Source organism: Grus americana, chromosome 3 (assembly GCF_028858705.1).
Source record: "Grus americana isolate bGruAme1 chromosome 3, bGruAme1.mat, whole genome shotgun sequence".
NCBI lineage: Eukaryota > Metazoa > Chordata > Aves > Gruiformes > Gruidae > Grus > Grus americana.
Genome location: NC_072854.1, coordinates 68,245,677 through 68,265,619, shown reverse-complemented (window position 1 = coordinate 68,265,619; position 19,943 = coordinate 68,245,677). Strand labels below are relative to the sequence as shown.

General features: G+C 39.8%; 1 protein-coding gene across 8 annotated transcripts in view; it reads left to right on the top strand.

The window, feature by feature from the left end:
- The window catches only part of ARID1B (AT-rich interaction domain 1B), a 336,150-nt gene that overhangs the window by 78,353 nt on the left and 237,854 nt on the right, over positions 1–19,943 (top strand). For all 8 annotated transcript variants that reach the window (XM_054822466.1, XM_054822470.1, XM_054822463.1 and 5 more), the window contains exon 3: positions 4,653–4,799. In XM_054822466.1, coding sequence (XP_054678441.1) covers positions 4,653–4,799 — 147 coding nt within the window. The remainder of the gene's footprint in view (positions 1–4,652; positions 4,800–19,943) is intronic.

The following is a 19,943-nucleotide window of genomic DNA, read 5'->3' as shown; positions in this document are numbered from 1 at the left end:
GGGTCATGCACTCCAAGCATTGTAAGTAATTGGCTTCAGATTTGTTTTGTTCTGGGGAGATTTTAATTAAGCTTTTTTTATATGCTGTTTAATAAACATTTGTCCATAAGCGGTATCTTGTGATCTCCATCAGTAAAGCAGGAGGATTAATTTGTATGTTGTTGTTTGTTATTTATTTAAATAGCCACAGAATAATTTCTGAGTGTTCTGCTAAGGCAGCGGTGATGGGTCTCTGCACTGAAGAGTATAGTATCTAAAAGTACTTGTAGCACTAGGATTATTGTTGTGGGTTTTTGTTTGTTTTAACAGTTTGGATTGGGAGAATATGGAGGAAAATGCCAACGTAAGTAACTGATACATAAGGTCAGAAGAAGAGCCCAGTACTCTTTTTTTATATGAGTATCTGGAAGCAGATTACTAGGGAAAACATTTCAGAAATTGGAGTAGTCTCCCAGCTTCTGGCAATCAAGGTGTTATTGCCTCTTCAGGTTGCTTACATCTGTTACTTAGTACCTCACACACCAAATTTTTGTTGCTTTCTCACAGGAAGCAAACATGTATTGCAAAGAGGTGGTTAGAACATGGGCATGGCTATACCAGGTCAGATCAAGGGTTCGTGCAGCCCCATATCCTGCCTCCAGTGGAGACGGTAATTGGACGCCTAGAGAAGAGTCAGAACAAAGCAAGCATGTGATACTTCCCCTACTACTCTCTGAGCCTCCAGCTATTTTCAGTTCAGGGACTTCCTGAGCCAGATGTGGCTCTATATATTTGGTAACCCTCAGAGGATGTATCTTTTGTGAACTTGTCCAGTCTTTGCTTGAGCCCACATAAACTTTCAGCTTTCAAAACATTATTTGGCAAGGAGTTTCAAACATCTGCTACCTCTGTGAGTAGAGAACCTCTCTCTCTCTTGTTTTAAAGTTTGATTCTACCATTTAATGCCTCTTAAGTGTTGTGTTGGATAAGATGGTTTTGTAGTTTTCTAGCATATTTTTACTTCCTAGTGTCTTTTCCATACTCGAAGGGTCATAGCTCCTTTGTATGGAAACTGTTCCATACCTTTGATCATTCTTGTTGCATTTCTATGAACCTTTGTGTTTGACCCTTTCTAGTAAGTCCAAGTAGTCTGTAGAGAGAAATTTTCCTTTGCAAAAACTGTGTTGTTGTTTCCTAATTCTGACCTATCTGTCCTGATTTATCCAGAACAGTCATCGGTCCTTTATAGTTTCAAATTACTCAAATTTTTGCAAACCCCCCTGCCCCTTTTTTTTTAAAAGCCATACTCCAGTTCTCACCTACCAAGGCAGGTCTGAGTTAGAGGCTGTGTACTGTCATTAGTAATTCAGTTATTTCACTCTTGCATTTGTTGAGACCTCTGGGGTGATACTGTATGGTCTCGAGCATTTCTTACTGTTCATCTGTCAGTTTGTTCCATGACTAGTCCCATCAGATTCAGACACATTCATCGAGTCCCTCACAAAGGAGGACTCCAGCGTGGGAACCTCCCAAGATTTTTCCAGAGTGCACACTAGTGCAAAAAAATTGTTAAGTTTCTCTGTGATGGCCTTGTTTTCTCTGAATCTGCTTTTATACCTTGATCATCACTTGGCACTTCATACTCTCTGGCAGACCTCCTGCTCCTGATGTGTTTGAAGAAATGATTCATTACTCATTTCATTCCCTTTCCTAGCTGTTCTCCAGTTTTTTCTGGCCTGCCTTATTACATTTGAAGTGCCAGAGTTTACAGTCTTTTCTGTTTTCCTCATTTGGATTTGGTGTCAGCTTATTGAATGATGCCTTTTTGCTTTTAGAAACCTGCAATGAGCCATGCTGATGTCCCTTTGCTCTTCTCAAGTCTTTCTGAATACGTGGTCAGTATTGGTTCCGTGCTTTACACGTGGTGGTCGTTAAGCAGCTTTGCTGCCAGTCAGATTTTATCTTTTGTAGCTGTTACAGCTTCCTTTTAACAAGCTTTCTCCATTTTATGTAGTTACACTTTTTGAAGTTAAGCGCAACAGTAGTAGATTCCTTGGTTTTTATTGTTCCTGTAGGGATGCTCAATTTAACTGTGTTATGGTCACTGATCTGCAGTGGTTCTGCAGCTGTAGGATGTAGAAGTAGATGAATCGCGCTGCTCAGGACTGAGCCAAAGGCAGTGGCTCCTCATGCATGTTCCCTAGCCAGCAGCTCCATGGAACAACCTTTGGCAGTTATCTGATGCTTCGGTCTCTACTTTGTACTCTACTTGCTCAGTCTACACGGGAGGACTTGAAATCTCCCTCTATCCAGCCTTGCACCGTGCCTTTGATCTCACTTGTGTGCCGCTGTCAGCGTTGCTGTAGTCCAGCTGTGCCTGGTGGCCCCAGCACTCACTCTTCCTGATCCAACCAGGCTCCAAGCCTTGGCTGCTTGGTGAGGTGTTTCTAAACTCTGTATAGCATACAATGTTACTTTGTCATCAGCTGTCTTACCTATGCATTTGTATCCTAGGATGATGCAAAGTTGGAACCCACTAATTGTCTCCCTTCTACCAGATTTCTGATATGACTACTGCAAGTGCTATTGGTTGAGGCTTAATGTTCCAGTGATCCAGTTTTTCTTCTACTCACCCCCTTTGTGTAGAAGGCAATGTGCTGTTGGATTTTCTTGCCACCTTATTCACTATGCAGTCATCTGTGTATCTGTTTTCATTTTTTGATTCTTCTCTGCATCTTCATTTGATGACCCAGAATCTCCATGTCTTCATTTGTCATAGCAATGCCATGCTTTTGAACCCATTCTCTTCTAATCCCCTCTCTTCAATTTTAAAATTTCACTTTCTTGATCCTTAGGTACCAGCAACCTGGCTCCTATGTTCAGGTGAGCTCCAGCCGTCCTGTACAAGTATCTTTATTCTAGAAATTCCTGATGAATCTGATCTTCTGCTTTGTCACCATCCTGTCAACCAGGCACCCAAATTTTCCTTTTCTTCTTCTTTCTTAGAAGCCTGTATTTTGCTGTCAGGATATCTTTTCTTCCTAGTGTTACTGGGACCCAGGTGGACCACAACATAGGTTTCTCCTCAGCATTTCCTAGGAACCAGTCCAGGCTCTGTGACCTTTGCAGTTGACGGATAAATCACCATGTGGTCTTCTGCCAGATCCTGGACTCCAGCTGTCTGTTTGCCTGATGATATTCCAACACACTCTTTTCAGTTTGCATTGTAATGACATCATTTATGCATCAGCAGGGAAAGGGTGTTTGTCAGGGTTGCTTTGGTCGCATAAACATCTAAGTGCCTGTAAAATGATGGTGAAGGACATGGAAGCGCAAGCAAAGAGAACAAGTGCAGAACTGGGGTTACAGGGCTGACCTTAGGAGTTAGCAAGAAGTAAGACTACAAACTTCTGGTAGAAGTGATAGGAGCGGATGAAGTTGTGATAGTAAAAACATCATAAACAGGTGTTTAAATTTGACTTTGTATTATTATTATTAGTATTATAGTCTAGCAAATATTACTGTATTGTTGAATGAATGTAGGAAGTTAAGTTTAGGTAGAACAGGTATGTGTTTACATGTTGAATAAACAGATTTATCGGTGTATCAGAAACTCAGTGGGAACAGTTCAGAGATCAAAGCATTTCAGGTGTGCTTAGGTATCTGAGACATTTGCTTAGGGCAGGGATGTGCAGGACCAACAAGAGACCCATTCTAAAAGGGAGGAGTCCTGCGTCTGTCATTCACCTGAAATGGTACTAAATACCAGTGTTTGGGGAAAAGCACGGTTACCTAAAACTGGGGCAATATAGACACAATATCAGGAGCTTGTTGAAAGTGAGCTCTTTCAAATATCTCAAGAAAATGTCAGTGTCTATTGATACAAGGCTTACAGACTAAACTGATGCAGAAAATTCCTCTGACACTGTAATTGACTTGCTTTTGTTTGTAACTTAAATTCTCTGTGTGGTGGGGGTTCTCAGTGCATGATACATGTGTTGATTTGTCTCTTAGTAGGACCAGTAACAGGTTATTTTGTGTTGCACTGGTGTTTTGTTTTTATTTTTTAAAAAAGACAGATCTTAGCAGGGGGGGAGGAGACTGAGAGAGATTGAACTCGACAAAACCAAAAACCTGCCAAACCACAAGTTTTTTGTGTAAGGCTTAAATACGCAAACACTAAAAACCTGAGGGTTGTGGGCAAAACATTTCACAAAAATTAGTACTTTACTGCTTTAAAAAAAAAAAAGGCATTTCTTTTTCAATGTCTATTCTAGAGTTGTTCCTTTTTTCCACAATTCTACTTTTGGGTCAGGCATCAGAATGATTCCTCTGTCGATTTGCTTCAGTAGTGTGCCCATGGAGAGCAAACATTTAAAATAACTGCTGCTGTATTTGAAGGCTGGGCATTGTGGGATCGTGATGTTCAGAAGCATAGCATTTTCCTTAGAAGGTCTTCCTGAAAAGAGTAACTCTACAGAACACTTGGGCTTACTCCTGCTCAGGCAAGGAAGGGCTTGCATTAACTGTTGAGTAAAAGAGTAGGACCGTTGGGTCAGGCGTAGAGCTGAGCATATCACTTCTGATCAGGTTGCCATACAGATGTGACATAGCTTGATTTCGTGTCCTCCTGCCTCAACTCACGCACTTGTTTTGCTTGACTCTTCCAACAGATACCGCCTCAGTATGGTCAGCAAGGTGTAAGTGGCTACTGCCAGCAGGGCCAACAGCCGTACTACAACCAGCAGCCGCAGCCTCAGCACCTGCCACCCCAGGCGCAATATCTGTCGCAGGCTCAGCAGAGGTACCAGGCTCAGCAGGTAAGCGCCGTCTGCCGCTACTGACAGTCACCCTGGAGCTGGAGGTGTAAAAATGGTCTGTGTGAAATGAACAAAACCCACCAGACCCCTTTTTGAGAGAACAGTGTTAAAAGCAAAATTAAATAAACACGGAATAAGGCAATGTCCTTCTGAAAAGTCTTTGGGGAGATACGCGCAAATATATCTGCACACACTTTCAGGCTTTATTTTCTATCGGCTTTTTTGAAAAAAATACAGTATGCATACCCCAGCCACTATTAATTCTGCTTTTAAAAATAAGTCACAGTTTCTTGATCAGATGTCAGTAGAAGCTGGAGGTTTTCCTTGCTTTTGTTTTGTTTTCCCCTCACAAGACAGATGTTGTTGAGAGCTCCTGCATCTAATGTGGTCACTGCTGTTTTGTTTTTCATGTTATTTCATTTGAGAATAGACGAGTTCAAGGCATTTTGGAGCTGCTTTGTTAAGGGAGCTTCTTAGGAGATATTTTTAATTGATATTACAGCTATTAATTTGAATGTTGTCAGTTTGCACATCCAGTTAGTGAAACTGCATAATTCAATATCCATTTCTGTTCTTGAATTGTGCTTTGTATGTCAACCATTAAAATTCATTTAAAGTGATTCTGTTTTTAACTAAGATCAGAAGTGATAGTGTATTGGTCTGCTTCCCAGAGCTTGAGAAACAGACGGATTTTAGATACTGAACAAAATGGATGTCCATAGCCGATGCAGCTGAACGTGTAGGCTCAGTTCTGTCTGCTGTCTCAGCTCTGTTAATCACAGAGAGGTGATCTGGAAATGGAAGGATGAAACTAAAGCGTACTCGCCATCCTGGGAAATCTAACAAAAGTGAGTTACCCAAGACTGGGTATTACTGGAAGCATCAGCACTTGCTGCAGATCACTGGGGAATTCTGTCAGGCATGGTTGATTAACATTTTGGGCTAATGCTGGTGCAGTGTAGAAATCTTAGCTGGAAATAAAAATAGTGTGTAAAATAAACTAACAAAAGATGCTGTAAGTAGCAATGATACAGGAGGCTCCCCTCCTTTGATTTTAAAATAAAGCTATGATAATTTCACTGTGTAATTACATGTTAATTTTTCTTCATCTACATTTTAAAATTCCATTGAGAATTAACTTTTTTCATTAAAATGCTGGATGGTTTATGAAATAGAATCCTTAATTGTATCTATGATATTCCTGTAAATGTCATCCCTTTCCATCTTTTGGATTATATGTAACTGTGACTTTAAAGACTGCAGTTGTGTCTTTAAATTTAATTTTCTCCCTTTTTACTTTGGCATTAAATTCTTGATTTCTCTGACTTGAAAATACTATTCATAAGCGTCTTGGTAAAGTCTTAGCAGATAAAGTCCTAGTAATACAGCCTATGAGACAGAAGAAGAACAGCTGCTCCAATGTCTACATATCACGGTTTGTGAAATTGAAATGGTTATTTTGCTGCCTTGGACACTTCATCATATTTTAAATACTGTCAGTTGAACGGACTGTGTATTTTATTTTAAAAAATGTACAAAACATACCAACTATACGGGACTTATGAAATAACAAGATACCGATTTATCTGTTGATACATGTTCCAATTACATCACTTGCCATCATAGCCAGTAAAGTGAAGGTTGGCACGATGAAGCGAGGGGTATCGTAGAAGAGGGTAAAGGCAAAATGAGAGTAAAGCCTTCCATGTATTATGGACGTCAGAGAACTGAGGTGAAGAGAAAGGCAGGGACAGATTCACAAGTAGAAGAAATCAGCCTCGATGTAGCCAAATTTCTTCTTTGAGGATTTGAGGGTACGTTGAGGGAGTGTCTAAATCCAGGCTCCAAGGGTGATACAGGCATCTCAAGGTCAATAGGCATTTTTGCCTGAATGCGAAGTCAGCTGACAGTAATCCTTAGTGTGAGAATCTCACCTGAAATTCTTCGTGGTTTGTGAATCACTGGTTGGTTGTCCTGTTCTTCAGTAGTGGTCAGCCTCTTAAATTTTGAACTCTGATCCGAGATTCTGAATTACATAGGCTTTTCCCGGAGTATTTGTGTGTACATGGGACTATTTCACAGAAATAATAAGTAGTTCTTAACACCTTGGGGTTTGCCCCTTTTTTCCCCAACTCCAGATTGGTTCCATGGCTGCCCTTCCCCCTTCTCAAGAAGGGTCATCAAGTGTACACCTCCTCTCTCATGTTTTTCTCTGTAAAACCTCACCACTGTGTTCTTTCCCATTCTTTGGGAACTGCTAATCTAGAAAATATATTTCTAATACAAGAAGTTGAAGTCTATACTTTTGACTCTTCAGCAACAGTGTTCTTTTTCTGCTGATGATGCACAGTAGAGTTAACCGTCAAGTGGTAACCAGCATACAATACGCAAATTAATACTGGGATAACGAAACAGTTGGGAATGTATGTCAAATTCTGCTGCTGAGACAAAAATTTTAAAAACCATGCTTATTTAAACATACATCTTTGCTCATATGAGACTGATTATCTTTTGAAAATAATTTAAAAATAAAGAGTTTACTTGATTAAAATTTTAGCAAGAGAAATAGGAGTAGACATTCATATCTTTTTCGGAGTTTAAAGGACAGAGGTCACTGAACTTGATATATTGGGCAGCTTTACGATGAGAAAGCCCAGGGGAGATCTTACCGCTGTTTACAGCTACCTAATGGAAGGATGTGGGAGTGAGGAGAGCCAAACTCATTTCAGAGGTGCACAATGGAAGGACAAGAGGCAGTGGGCACAGGCCAGGACAAGGGAAGTTACAACTTAGGAAAAAAAAAAAAAACCCCAAACCAAAAAAACCCCCAAAACCCAACAAACGCACAAAATTACATGAGGGTTTTCAAACACAGGAAGGAGCCCAGATGGGAATCACCATCCTTGGAGATGCTCAAAATTCAACTAGACAAGGCCCCCAAACACCCTCTTCTTGCTAGACTTGCTTCGAATTGGGGGTTTGACTGTGTGACCTCTCTCTGAAGGTCTCTTTGAACCTATGTGTTTCTGTGATGCTGTGATGTCATATTGGCTTTACATATTCTAAGTAGAATTCTAAATAACTACAAAATCATGTAATACCTGTTGCACCAGTTGGTGTATCTTCCTTATTTCTACTCATAAAAATGTCAGTACTTCCTGTTTATATAATCCTGTTGATGAGCAAACTGAGGTACTCTGTCATACAATCCATCATCCTTTCTGTCTGTCATCCTTGGTTTTGCTTTCTTTCCAGCTTGCAAATGCATTCCCTCCATGTTTTCTGTATCCTTCACTAACCATTTTCTTGTCTTTTTACATTGATTTTTGTTGGGTTTTGCACCTCACATTGGTGCAAAGTCCAAATTTTGAATTGTCACAACTTTGGGGAATGTATAAAGTCAATCATTTCAGGATGTCGGCCTCAAGAAGAGCAGCTGGCCTCTGAAGATGTTTTTGCTGCAGGCTGGCTAGCCAGAATGATGGGAGAACTTCAGGCTACAAGTATTTTTCGGGGAGAGCATGGTTGGATCATGAAGCAAGAGAAAACCACTCTAATAATATTGAAGTAGTTCATGGTAGCCGCAGCTGTGGATCAGGACGTTATTATTCTGGTTGTTCTCCTAAGTACATAACAAAAAGGTGGTCTTTGCCCCGAAGAGTTTACAGGCTATTCTGTGCCTGATGGATTGGAAGCTGAACTTGCTTGTAGCAGGGGAGCAGCTGTGAGGGGCAGAAGTTTCATGTTCTGTTTTAGGGTAAATAAGCCATCATCACTGATTGCGGCCTTTGTGATGTGAGTGTGATTGAACTGGTTTTACTTGAGGATGTAGAAGAGAGATTCCAGATTGGAGAAGGGGGGCTTCTCAGTAATTTACCTTCTTTTCTCTCCTGTATTTTTCTTTATTTCCCTTGTAGTTTTATGTCAGTTCATTTGTTTTGGAGATTATCAAACTGAAACTAGTGTTTATTCTGGATGGATGATGGACCTTTTCTTGCCACCAGTTTCCTTTTATGTAAAACCCTGTAGTGTGATGTACCAGGTATTTCCATTATGGGAAGAAAATGGATATGAAATTTCATATGGATAATGCTTTATTTTTGCTCTTTTATAGACATAATGTGAGTGAGCTTCTGCAGTCAGGTGTAACTCATAGCGTTGTGCCTTGGAATTGGTACTCGTCTTCATTTCTCATGTATTGTGGAAGTGTGAAGCCATTGCTCCTTTTCCTTGACTCGAATTCAATATGCAATCTTGTCAATAAAAGTAAACTGATAAAATAATTTCTGGGACTGTTCCAGTGACTTGTGACTTACCATTCCTCTAATAAGAGGAGAGGGGAAGAAGGAGAGTGGGATTTATTTGAATGTTTGAACTATAAGTTGTTTAGATCTTTGTTAAATTGATTGCATGGTGGGCAGAAAGGGAGTTTCATAAGGGGTGATTTGATAGTAATACTGGCATAGTTTACTATAGGGCCATATTGCAAGCCAGCATCAGTCATCCCCTCTTCATATCAGGAGCCTGCTGTGTAAAAACCATTAAAGGAAGAGCTTTGTTTTAAGCAAATTTATTGCAGTAGCAGATTCATTGATCATTAGATATTGTCAGTAGATGTAGATAGCGCCTTGGTTTTTTGTTTAAACTTCTTTTTACCTTTACTGCTCTTTAAAAGAAAAAAAGAGAAAGATGTGCTGCACTACTACAGTGTTGCCCTCGGCAGGGTTTTTCATCTTGAAATGGCATATAAATGAATAAATGCTTCAGTTGTTTTTGCAGTTTTAAATCTTTTGCCATAAGTAGAAGTGATATTTTGCTGAAGAATGCTATGTAATTGCAAACTTAAACTGTCATCATTAAACATTATTTTGTTAAGATAGTGTGATCTATATTTTGGGTTATTATGCTTTCCAACTGGCTTTTAAACAGCCATGTTTATATATTTTCTTGTTTTATGTAGCATGTGTTCATATGTATCAAGAGAGGATCGTGCCTCTGAGGTTTATTGTGCTATTTTATGAGTTGGGACCATATCACTTTTCGACAGATGAAATGGATCTGCAAAATAATTATGGTCTCACTCTTAGTTAAACAAAAATAGCGATTTTATTCTACACCTGCTACTGTTAATCCTGAAGTCATCCTTTGTCTTTACATCTTCCTGGAAGCTTTCTGCTTGTAGGTTTCCAGAATAGAGTGGGATTATGCTGATCCCTTTTTTCACATGCAGGCATGAGATTAAAAGGGGGAAAAAGCGTGGCAGGTCCTTGAGGTGGGGCACACATGTGCACTTCTCTGGGGCATTGGTCCTTCTGATTAGCAGCATGTGCGAAGAGGCTCTGTGTGTGTGTGTGTGTGTTTACACCATTCCCTTGTGATTATTATTTTTTAAGTGCCTTAAAGGAATAGTCAAGTAGTTCAGGCTCAGTCTTTAGTCTGGTTTTATTTAAAAGGATAAAATGTTTTATAAACAAACAAGCAAACAAACAAGACTCCCGCACTGTCAAGTTTTATTTAAATGTTCTAAGAGCTGTCCAAAACCTTGTGTTCTCTGCCAGTATAATACCTTACATACTGATAAGACCTACTGATCTTCGTGAGATTTTTTTTTTTTTTAAATGCAAATTGTCGTAGGGCAAATGAAGAGTAGTCTAACTAGTGGGGTTTGTTCTGAGAGTGGTCCAGGGGGACGAATGCAGTTCAGACCAGTAAGAATTTGTGACCTGTTTCTGTTGTCCCAGGTAGAAAGGCATCCAAAGCAGGAAGGTGGCGTGCGTGACGAGGTGGGGGGTATCTCTGGTGGTGTCTTGGTCGGTGTCTCGGGGCAGAGGGCTAGGGACCACTTACGCTTCCGCCAAAGGGCTGTGGCTTCTCTCCAGTTCCCCAAACTAGGATCAATGGAGGCCATAAATTTCAGGTTTGTTGCTGAACTGGTGACAGTGGTTTGAAGTAATCTCAGTCGCCAGCCTGAGATGATGATGAGAATGTTCTTGCGCGGACATCTGTTTCTAGTGTTGAGTCAGTCCAAGGTAGGACAGATAAAACATTACCCGATTTGAAACAGTCTTTGAAAATGTGAACAAAATGTGAAACTAATTAATCTGTTTTCACATCCAAGCTGTATGACTGTCATGAAAACAGAACAAATTGTATTTGTGGCGAAATGTATCAAATTATGAAAGTGATTTTGGTACAATGAAGATGAAGCCTTGTTTTTAAATTTGATCTGAGCTGCTAAAGTTCTTTTAACAATGTAATAAGCAGCATGTTAATTAACATTGTCAAGCTGTTTTGGGGTGTAACACTGTGCAACAATACTGTTGTTGTAAGTTAGGAATAGTTGTGTTATGTGCAAATACCAAATCGTTAGTAATATGGACAATCCTTAGTGAGTCCAAATTTAACTTTTATATCTCAACACAATTACTCTTTCTAATAAAATCTTCACTCTTAAGTTACTAGAAACTGGCACAGAATTAGCAGTTGACTGTATTGTACTTTAGTCTCAAATCCTGCAGAATTTAAACTTCTTTAAGAATATGTGGGGCCTTGCAAGTAACACAGCCCCACAGCTTCAAGTTGTAATAAAAATCGTTTGTCCTTCTGTCCTTTTAACTCTTGTTTCTGTAATCACCTACTGCTATATGAGTGGCTGCACTTAATATTTGTTGTGTTATGAACCACAGGAAATCTGGGAAAGAACAAGCCTGTATGTTAATCTGACATTTGCTGCCAGGCATATAGCAAAGCATTCTTTGTGGAAGTTGGCTATTACAGTTATATGAGAACTCATAATCCAATTTAATGTTCAGAAGAGATTGTTGTCTGCCATCATCAGCGGTGGCTGACACTACTACTTGTTGCGTACCATAAATCCTTCATGGCTTCCGTCATCTCAGCAACAGAGGTGCCTGGTGCCCAGCGTATTGTCACACTGTCTTGAAATGCTGGGCTTGTTTTTAGCTTAGAAGCAATTATTTTCTTTCCAGAGTGAAGAGGTACAAGGGAGAAGCAATTCCTTTAGACCGTTCAACCCCAGATGCATGGCACTAAGAACTTTTGCTTCTGAGATGTGCTTGTTGGCTGGCTTTTAGAAATCAGGGTTGCTTCTATGTAGTGAGCAGACACATGCCTAACAAGAAAGCGCCAGGGTGAAAATTCTCACACAGATATACGTACTTCTGCCAGCTTTTCCAACCTCCTTTCAGCAGACCTGAAATTAGAGACAAGGAAATGCAGTATAACTTTTTATGAAGGCATCCGTTTTGGTACGCTGAACCTTTTGTTGCCAACCTACTTCAGAGAGACCAGATAGATAGCAAAAGGCAGAGTGCAATCTTGACTTTTTTTGCATCTGTAGTAAAGCTTGGCTGGACTTGGGGGGAGGAGGGAAGGGGAGCAGGCTTTCAGCATCTGCCTTCCAAATTCACACACCGCGACTTAAATCCTGGCTTCTAGACAAGCCACCAGTGACCAGCACCTTTGAAAGGCAGTTATCACCTACAATGCTGAACACTGAAGTGATTTTTAAAAAAAAAAAAAAAACCTGTTGAAATATTTAGGAACCGTACTGATGTTGTGCATAAAACTAATTTATCCTTTTTGAGCCTTTCTTAAGCACATGATGTTTTCAGGGAGGGCAAATGAGGTTTGAACCTGTGTAGGTTTAACAAACACTTAACTGATTGAAGCCTTTGCCAGTTAGATTTCTGCTTTTATAAAGCCTTATTTCACAATCATGATGCTGCTATAATAGCAAATAAGTGTTAAGCATATGGCTGTTTATCTCTGTGGCAGAGGTTGCTTAGCTCAGGAGTTCAGGGAGACCGTGACTCCTGTTGTGCTACATCTTCTCCCAGTAGTGGGAATAGCTGGTTATTGTCCATTTGAGGAATGCTGTGTTTGCTCAGCGTTGCTTCTATCATTCCAGGAAATGTGTCAAACTTTTCTCTTTTTCCCTTGGTGATTTATATCTGTATTTATACGATTATAATAGGTGCTAGCTTGTCAGACTTGGAGAATGATCTTCCAGAGCCAAGTAGCTAGCAGGAATAGAGTTGGGCAGAAAAAGCAAGGATAATTGTCTGTAAACTCACACCTGAGCATGAACACGAAATTGAGGGCATAGCATGGAGCAGCACTCACAGCAGCGCAGGCTTGTTTTTGCTGAAGGCACGTTGACCAAACCCAAAAAACTGCATTCAGATTTTTCTCAGCCCTGTTATTTTAAAGCGAGTGTTTACAGGCATGGTGATCAACTTAGCCTAATAAAAATCAACTCCGGTCTACTAGGTCTGAAGCCTTTAAAGTTATCATGTATAATTATCCCTTACATGTATCTGTCTCTGTAGTAACTTGGATTTGTTAAGTGATATTACTGGGAAAGAAGTATTTTATCTTGCAGAGTGGTTCTACTGTTTATGTATAAAATGTAGCAAACTTGTTTATACTTCTGTTTTACAGTCTTCCAAAGGGCTGTCACTGAAAGTATTTGTTTGCTTCTGTGTTGTCTTAACAATGGTATGGCACCTTCAGTTTAAAGTTTCCTCGCTGTAGTCAAACATTTTCCCAGTCTGTATGTTCTTTTGCTGTGTTCATCTATTAATGGTGTTCTGCTGGGAAAAAAAAAAAAGGCTTTTCCGTTTGTGTTTTCAAGGTCGGCTTTCCTCTCTTGAGAAATCAGCAAGCACCTCTTCAGGCATCTGCTGCTGATGGGGGTTTGATGATATCTGGCCGGATAGTCCAGGAGATGGGTCAGAGCACGCTGCAAACCTGTTTGGCAGGAATGTTCATGACCACCTGTGTACCCTGCTGGTTTTTAATTTTTATCCCGTTTTCGTATCATTCTAAACCTAGTAGACATATAGCATCTCTCGTGCTTTTAAGACGAGCAATGCAGAAAGGCCCCAGTCCTGACAATTTTTTTCAGGTACTAAAATGAAGTTAGCATACAATATCAGAAAGAAACTCTGGCAATAAGAGCCTGCTTTCAGCTAAATGGGAAAGAGAGAAGATTTAGTCAGGAGGGAAAAGGGAAGTCCAAATATTTTGCTCCTTTATTTTTAAGTGGTTAGTTAGTTACATGCAATCAGTTTGTAGATTCAGCAGGCAATGTCCCATGTCCATAACAAAAATCTCTGCAAAGCATTCTAGTGCAAAAGGTGGGGATGGTGAATCACTTTTTCAAACTAAAAACTTCAGTATTTCTAAGTAAATAGTCCTCAAACAGAACATTTTTCGTCTCAGCTACAAAACTTATGTAAAATCTATCATTTTATGCTTAAAGAAAAGTATTTTTAATGAGTTGAGAAATACAGTAACGTACACGTGTTCAAATGTATTTCTCAAAGTTCTCAAATCACTGCTTTGGCTTTGATCCACTAAGTATTATTATTATTGTTGTTATTATGATGGTGGTATTATTTAAAGTTTCTTAATTCTGATTTCTCTCAGTATTTAAATCACAGAAGGTTAATTAAAGTAGTTCTTTATTTTGCGATTGCTTGGGAATATTAACCTCACAAAGCCTGCATTAAATCAGTGAAGTGATAGAATTGCATTTGCTTTATAAAATAACTCTACAAGAGCAAAGACAAAGCCATTTATAGTTCAGTGCCATTAATTGCTTGGCATTTAGATATTAGCGTAGGAGTCTATTAATTAACTTGATACTAAAACTATTGGAATGCAAGCTGATAAAGACTATTTTGGTTTAGGAGGTTAGTGATCATAACTATTGTTGCTCCCCTTACCACTCATTACTCTGTGATGATTTTCTTTTACTGTTATTCTGAGAGCAAAATTAATATCCCATAAAAAATTTCATCCATACCTTTGAAATCTAGCAGTAAGTTAAACAGAATAGCGAATTTATCAAAAGATACCAGATCATGTAGTAGTCATTTACTTTATGATCCATTAATTTGATGGCTGCTCATAGACAAAGTTGTCTACACAAATGTTTTAGAATATAAATGCACAGATCCTGTTTTAAGAAAAAAAAATTAAAATGCAAATAGTATAGTACTATGAATTAAGTGATAAAGTTGTAAAGTCTGAAAAGTACTAATAAATCTGAGTGGTAGGGGTTTTTTGTGTTTTCTGGGTTTCTTTAGTTCTACATGAGCAGTATATATTCCAAATTTCAGTGGTCTTGTAAATTACACCTCATGGCCAGTTGCAATGCAGCAGTATTCTCTTATGGCCTTTAAATTAACACACATTATTTTCCTCAGGGGTAGGGAAAACAAGTTTGTTAATATTTCCTGGCATAAAATTTACCACTGTATTTTTTTGGCTACCCATATTTTCTTTAATAATTGAAGATGTTCAGTGTACATATACTTAGTTTTATTTTCTGTATTTTGAATCGGGATTTTGTTGTTGAGACAATGTATTATCTGAAGAGAGGTCAGCAGGTGTTTTATATGTATTCATTATCCTTTCCAGTATTTCCCTTTTACTGCATTTCTCTCCTACTGTAGTTGGATTTAGAATAGATACTGGAGCATGCAGCTGAAATCTTACAGGGTGTTTCAGTTGTTGCAATCAGATATGGACAACAAAGAGTGAAATAGCAAATCAAAGGAAGAAAGCTACTACTTAAAAAAACAAGTTTACCTTTACATGTTGACAGAACTGCTTGGTGTTTTTGTTGCAGGAGAGGGGAGAGCAACTGTTGGTCTTGGTGAGCTATCCCTCAATAAATCAAGCTCTGCCTCTCTCTTCAGGTCTTCCTTGCGCTTCTCCCTGATCGCCAAGTACCCATCTTGGGTATCTTCCATGTGCATGTTTTTAGGTAGAAAATTAAATAACTAGCTATATGTATTTGGTTTTGAGGTGTCTACATACAGAATTTATAAAGATCGTGTTCCTCCACCCTCATAAAAAAGGAGACATTTATTGCTGCTTTATTACCTAGTAATCCTTTATCAACTTTTAATGAAAGTCACTGGTTTTTTTTGTTGCTATGTTAAAGAGTAGTCAGTGGTCTGGTCTCAGAGTTTGAGGTTTTCATCGCTTCTTTCACTTGTTCTCCACCTGCCTGCACCCTCCCCCTGCTCCTCGCAGCACCAGCCCAGTTGGGAATACTTTCTTTTGAAAAAACTGTGGTTGTGGTGATGGTGGTGAAGACTTTTCTACCTCAAAAATTAAAGAAATCGTTTGCTGCTGTTGGTTTAAACTGTTGTATTGTGCAGTCCATTGAATTGCTTCTGCTGGTGATGCTTCCTTCTGGAAATTATTGTTCTCTTTCTGTAAGTTGTTCTCTTTCTACTCCTTGGACTAAGATTTTTTTTTTTTTCCACATGGTGGCTGGATTTAAAGATTGTTGCACAGATACTGTGTGTCTTCACAGACTGCAGAGAGAGAGAGGATAGTAATGCAGCTAATTCTGTACGTCCAGTAGCCCTAAATGTAACATGCTAACCCTCTACTGAAAAATTAAGTTAGAGACCAGCTGAGAAAACTTGCTTTAACAAAATTACAGACTACTTTGCATCTGAGCTTCAATTCCTTCTCCTGTGATTCTGCTGTTGATAAAATAGTAGGCAAAGCTTATTTCAATCATTTCTTTGAGACCTCCGTGGTGGAGTATTAGGGAATAAGTTAACAGATGTCACTGGACTGTGATATCAATGTTGCCTGTAACATAGTATAGCTTTATATTTGAGGCGGTGGGAAACAAACGCACAAAACAAAACCTCACCATTCTGGGGTTTTTTTATGTGACCTCAGTGATGTTTTGGGTGTTGCTTGCAACCCTTCCTCACAGATTTGTGGGTTTTCATGAGCCTTTAGATGAAGTCCTGGCTTTTACCTGGAAGCACAGTTACAGACATGTCCTTAGGAAATCGCTGAAGAAATGTTTCCCGTTCTCAAGTGAGGAAGTCTCATCCTTGGGTACCTAGCTCGATTAGCCTAGAGGTAGCAGCTGCTCTCGGTGCAGCTTTTCTCTTTATTCTGTAAGCTGGCTTCAGGCTTTCAGCTCTGCTGTAAGCTGCGGGCAGTGCTCTGACCTCATTTCTGCCAGTGAGCCGTATGCTTGGGAGAGCTTCCTCAGTGGCAGCAGGCAGGCTGGGGCAGGCTGCTGCCTTCGGCGGCACGGAGCCCCCAGCTCCCCGCTTCTGCAGCAGCCGAGTTGAAAAAATGGCAGGTTTTAAAGCCTGCCCCTCTCGTGCACTTTGTTGGGTTTAGATCTTTCTTCGGGGTGCAGAGATGTTTTTCAGCCCAGCTTCGCATCTCAGGTTTGCTGAAGAGATGCGTTCCTCCTGGAGTTTTAGGAAGGACTAGTGTGACAGGGCAGGACGCTGGATGGCACAAAATCTAAGTCGTCACATTAATGTGATAGTCTGTCCCAAGTGACTATAAAGAATAGGACATGTAAAAACTCTCTTTTTTCTTTCTTTCTTTTTTTTTTTTTAAAGTACAGCTTTGTCAGTGAAAGGATAGGCAGGGAGAGGAAGGAGTGGGTGTAGAAAATGAAAGCATGGTTGGACTGCCCAGCCTTGTAGGGTTTTTTAAGAAAAGTCCAAAAAGCTCTATGAACATGGGAAAATTCATGGAAATAAAATGCTTGGTTTACCCCTTATTTCCAAGTTATATTTCTCAGGTTACCTCTTCAGGTTCTCATCTCTTCATTCACACTGGAACTTTACATCTGTAGAACAAAGAAACTACCTTTTTTACCTGTAAATGAAGAACTGACAGCTGTTTATCAGGCTGCACAATGTGCAACAGTCACATTTTAATACCAACATCAAACTCGCCTGTGTTTTTCATGTGGCATGTTACAAGTATGAGAGTAGAAAACTAGAAGGAATGTCTTGTTTCTGATTAAAGCCCCTATTGATATGCTCTGTGATCCATGGAATGCAATAGCGGTGGAAAGAGAATAGCAAGATAAAGATTTTCGAGAATGATTTCATCTTGGAGCTGTTCCTGCATCACTTGCTTAACGTGGCTCCTGGAGGCCATTTAGACGAGACACATATGAAAATGGACTAGAGCATTTAGGAAGAGAGACCCTTCTCTCTTGTTAGCTGGCTCAGATTACCTGATCTATGACTAGAAGCTATGCTGTCCAAACAAACTGTGTTCTTCCTGTAAGATGTGGGGGGCTTTTTTTGACCCTGTCTGCCTTTAAAATGCTTTCAATGTATTCTGCAGGGGAAAATCTTCCATAGTTAGGTAGTCTGAGTTTCTAATAACTTCCTGAGAGTTTTGATGGACTGAGCCTCAAAAATATATTTGCTTACCTGAGTTAATGTATCTTTTGCATCAACTGCTGCCTGCTACGCAAAGTATATTTTTTTTCCTTCCCCCTCCAGTGTCTTAAGTCTTAACTTAGACGTCATTCTGTGATAATTGGGATCCTGAAGGGAGAAAATGGTGTTCCCACTGTAGATTTTTTTTTTCTAAATATAATTTGTTTTTGAAAAGACATCTAGGAAACAGTAAGTTTTAGAATGAAACTGCAGATTTCTTGGAAGGGAAGACATTAATAACATTGAAGAAGAAGAGATGTCTTACTGGCAATGATTGGTCTACACCTGAGGCATCCAAACTGGCAGCTTTTCCAAATTTCTCCAGATACGTGTTAGGATTTTTCTCAGAGGAGTTAGGTATGATTTCTGGATGAATTATCTCCTTTTGGGAAAGGACTGTTTTGCTTTGGCACTTCTCTGAAGCTCTTGACTCCCTCTAGTACCTGTAATGTAGATGAAAATCAAAATTACCTTGGTAAGGCAAAGTGTCATCTTTGTTTCTGAGGTCACAATCCTGCCCTGGCTTGACTGCAGGGAAATGATAACCACCTGAAAGAAGAGCAGTTGCTGCTTGCCAGCCCCACTGAAGCAACAGTCAACAAATAGCATCAGCTTGTTGAGGTAGATGCCAGCCTGTTGCTTGCTGTACTTCAGGACAGCTGCTTTCCTTGTCTCCATTCAGGTTTCTGTGGTGGTGTTCGGGGGTTGGCCTGAAATGATTTACATATTCTAGTTATGAGCAGGATTTATTCACTTCATCACGTAAACACAGATGAGCATGTTGAAGAGGATTACCAGAGTACACTGGTAATCCACCTCCGGTGGTTAGCACTGTCTTCTTTTTTGTTGGAGTAATAGATGCCGGGACCTACCAAACATTTTTTTCCCTGTGATCACCTGTTCCCTCTGTGCAGCAAGAGACTTGCTTGCTGATTTGTGCACAGTGCTCTCCAGCTGCGAGATACCAATTATCTTTTCTTCAAGGCTTTAGGGGTTTTTTGTTTGGTTTGGGTTTTTCCATTTCTGATTCATAAAATTCAAGGCACATATATGCATTTCTTCTTGACCTAGGATCATCTGCAGGAGTCCATCTCCATCCTGCAGGACCCCCCAGACCATCTGCCCAGGATTCAAGCAAACCTCTCTGCTCTTTGGTCCTTAGTGGATCGTTCCCCACAGGGCTGCATTCTGTTGGCTGCTTGCATAAAACTCAGGGTTGCCTGTGCCCCTGGGCATAACATTTTTTCTGAGTGCAGCCTTACCTACAATATTCCTCTAACAGGTTGGCTGTCCTTTGTCAGTTTTGTGCTGCCAGAGTGTGTTCAACTTGGGACGTGATGTGTTAGGTGTTAAGGTTGGGCAAGAATTTGGCTGTATAGGGATATGTCACCATTTTGGTAAGTACTTTTTTTTTATTATTGTAGCTTTTTACTGTAGAAGATGGAAAGAGTGGAAGTATGTTGGTATGTATTTGCCTACACAGAATGAACAGATACTTGGCTAAGTGATAACAGGGAGTGTCCTTGTATAGCCCCTAACGTATCACTTGCCTTCTTTCTGTTCCATAGTATCCTTTCAGAGATGACTAAAATAATCTTGTATTGTAGGGCCGTATGCCTCTCTTGGCTGCTGCACTGGGTCCTGACTTCCATTCTCAAGTGGTCTGGGGGGAAAAAAATTAACATTTGCTTTCAATTTTGCTGTTGTCACATTGCTGTAGAGTTCACTGCTCTCACACTTGAAGTCTTCTAAGGCTGAACCAACTGAATCAAGAACATGAGCTAAAATAGTTTTTAATGAGTTTTTCAAATTGAAGCCCAGTATATTATTTTCCATAAATTATTCTCCTTCTATTTAACCATCGTGGTACTTACCTTTC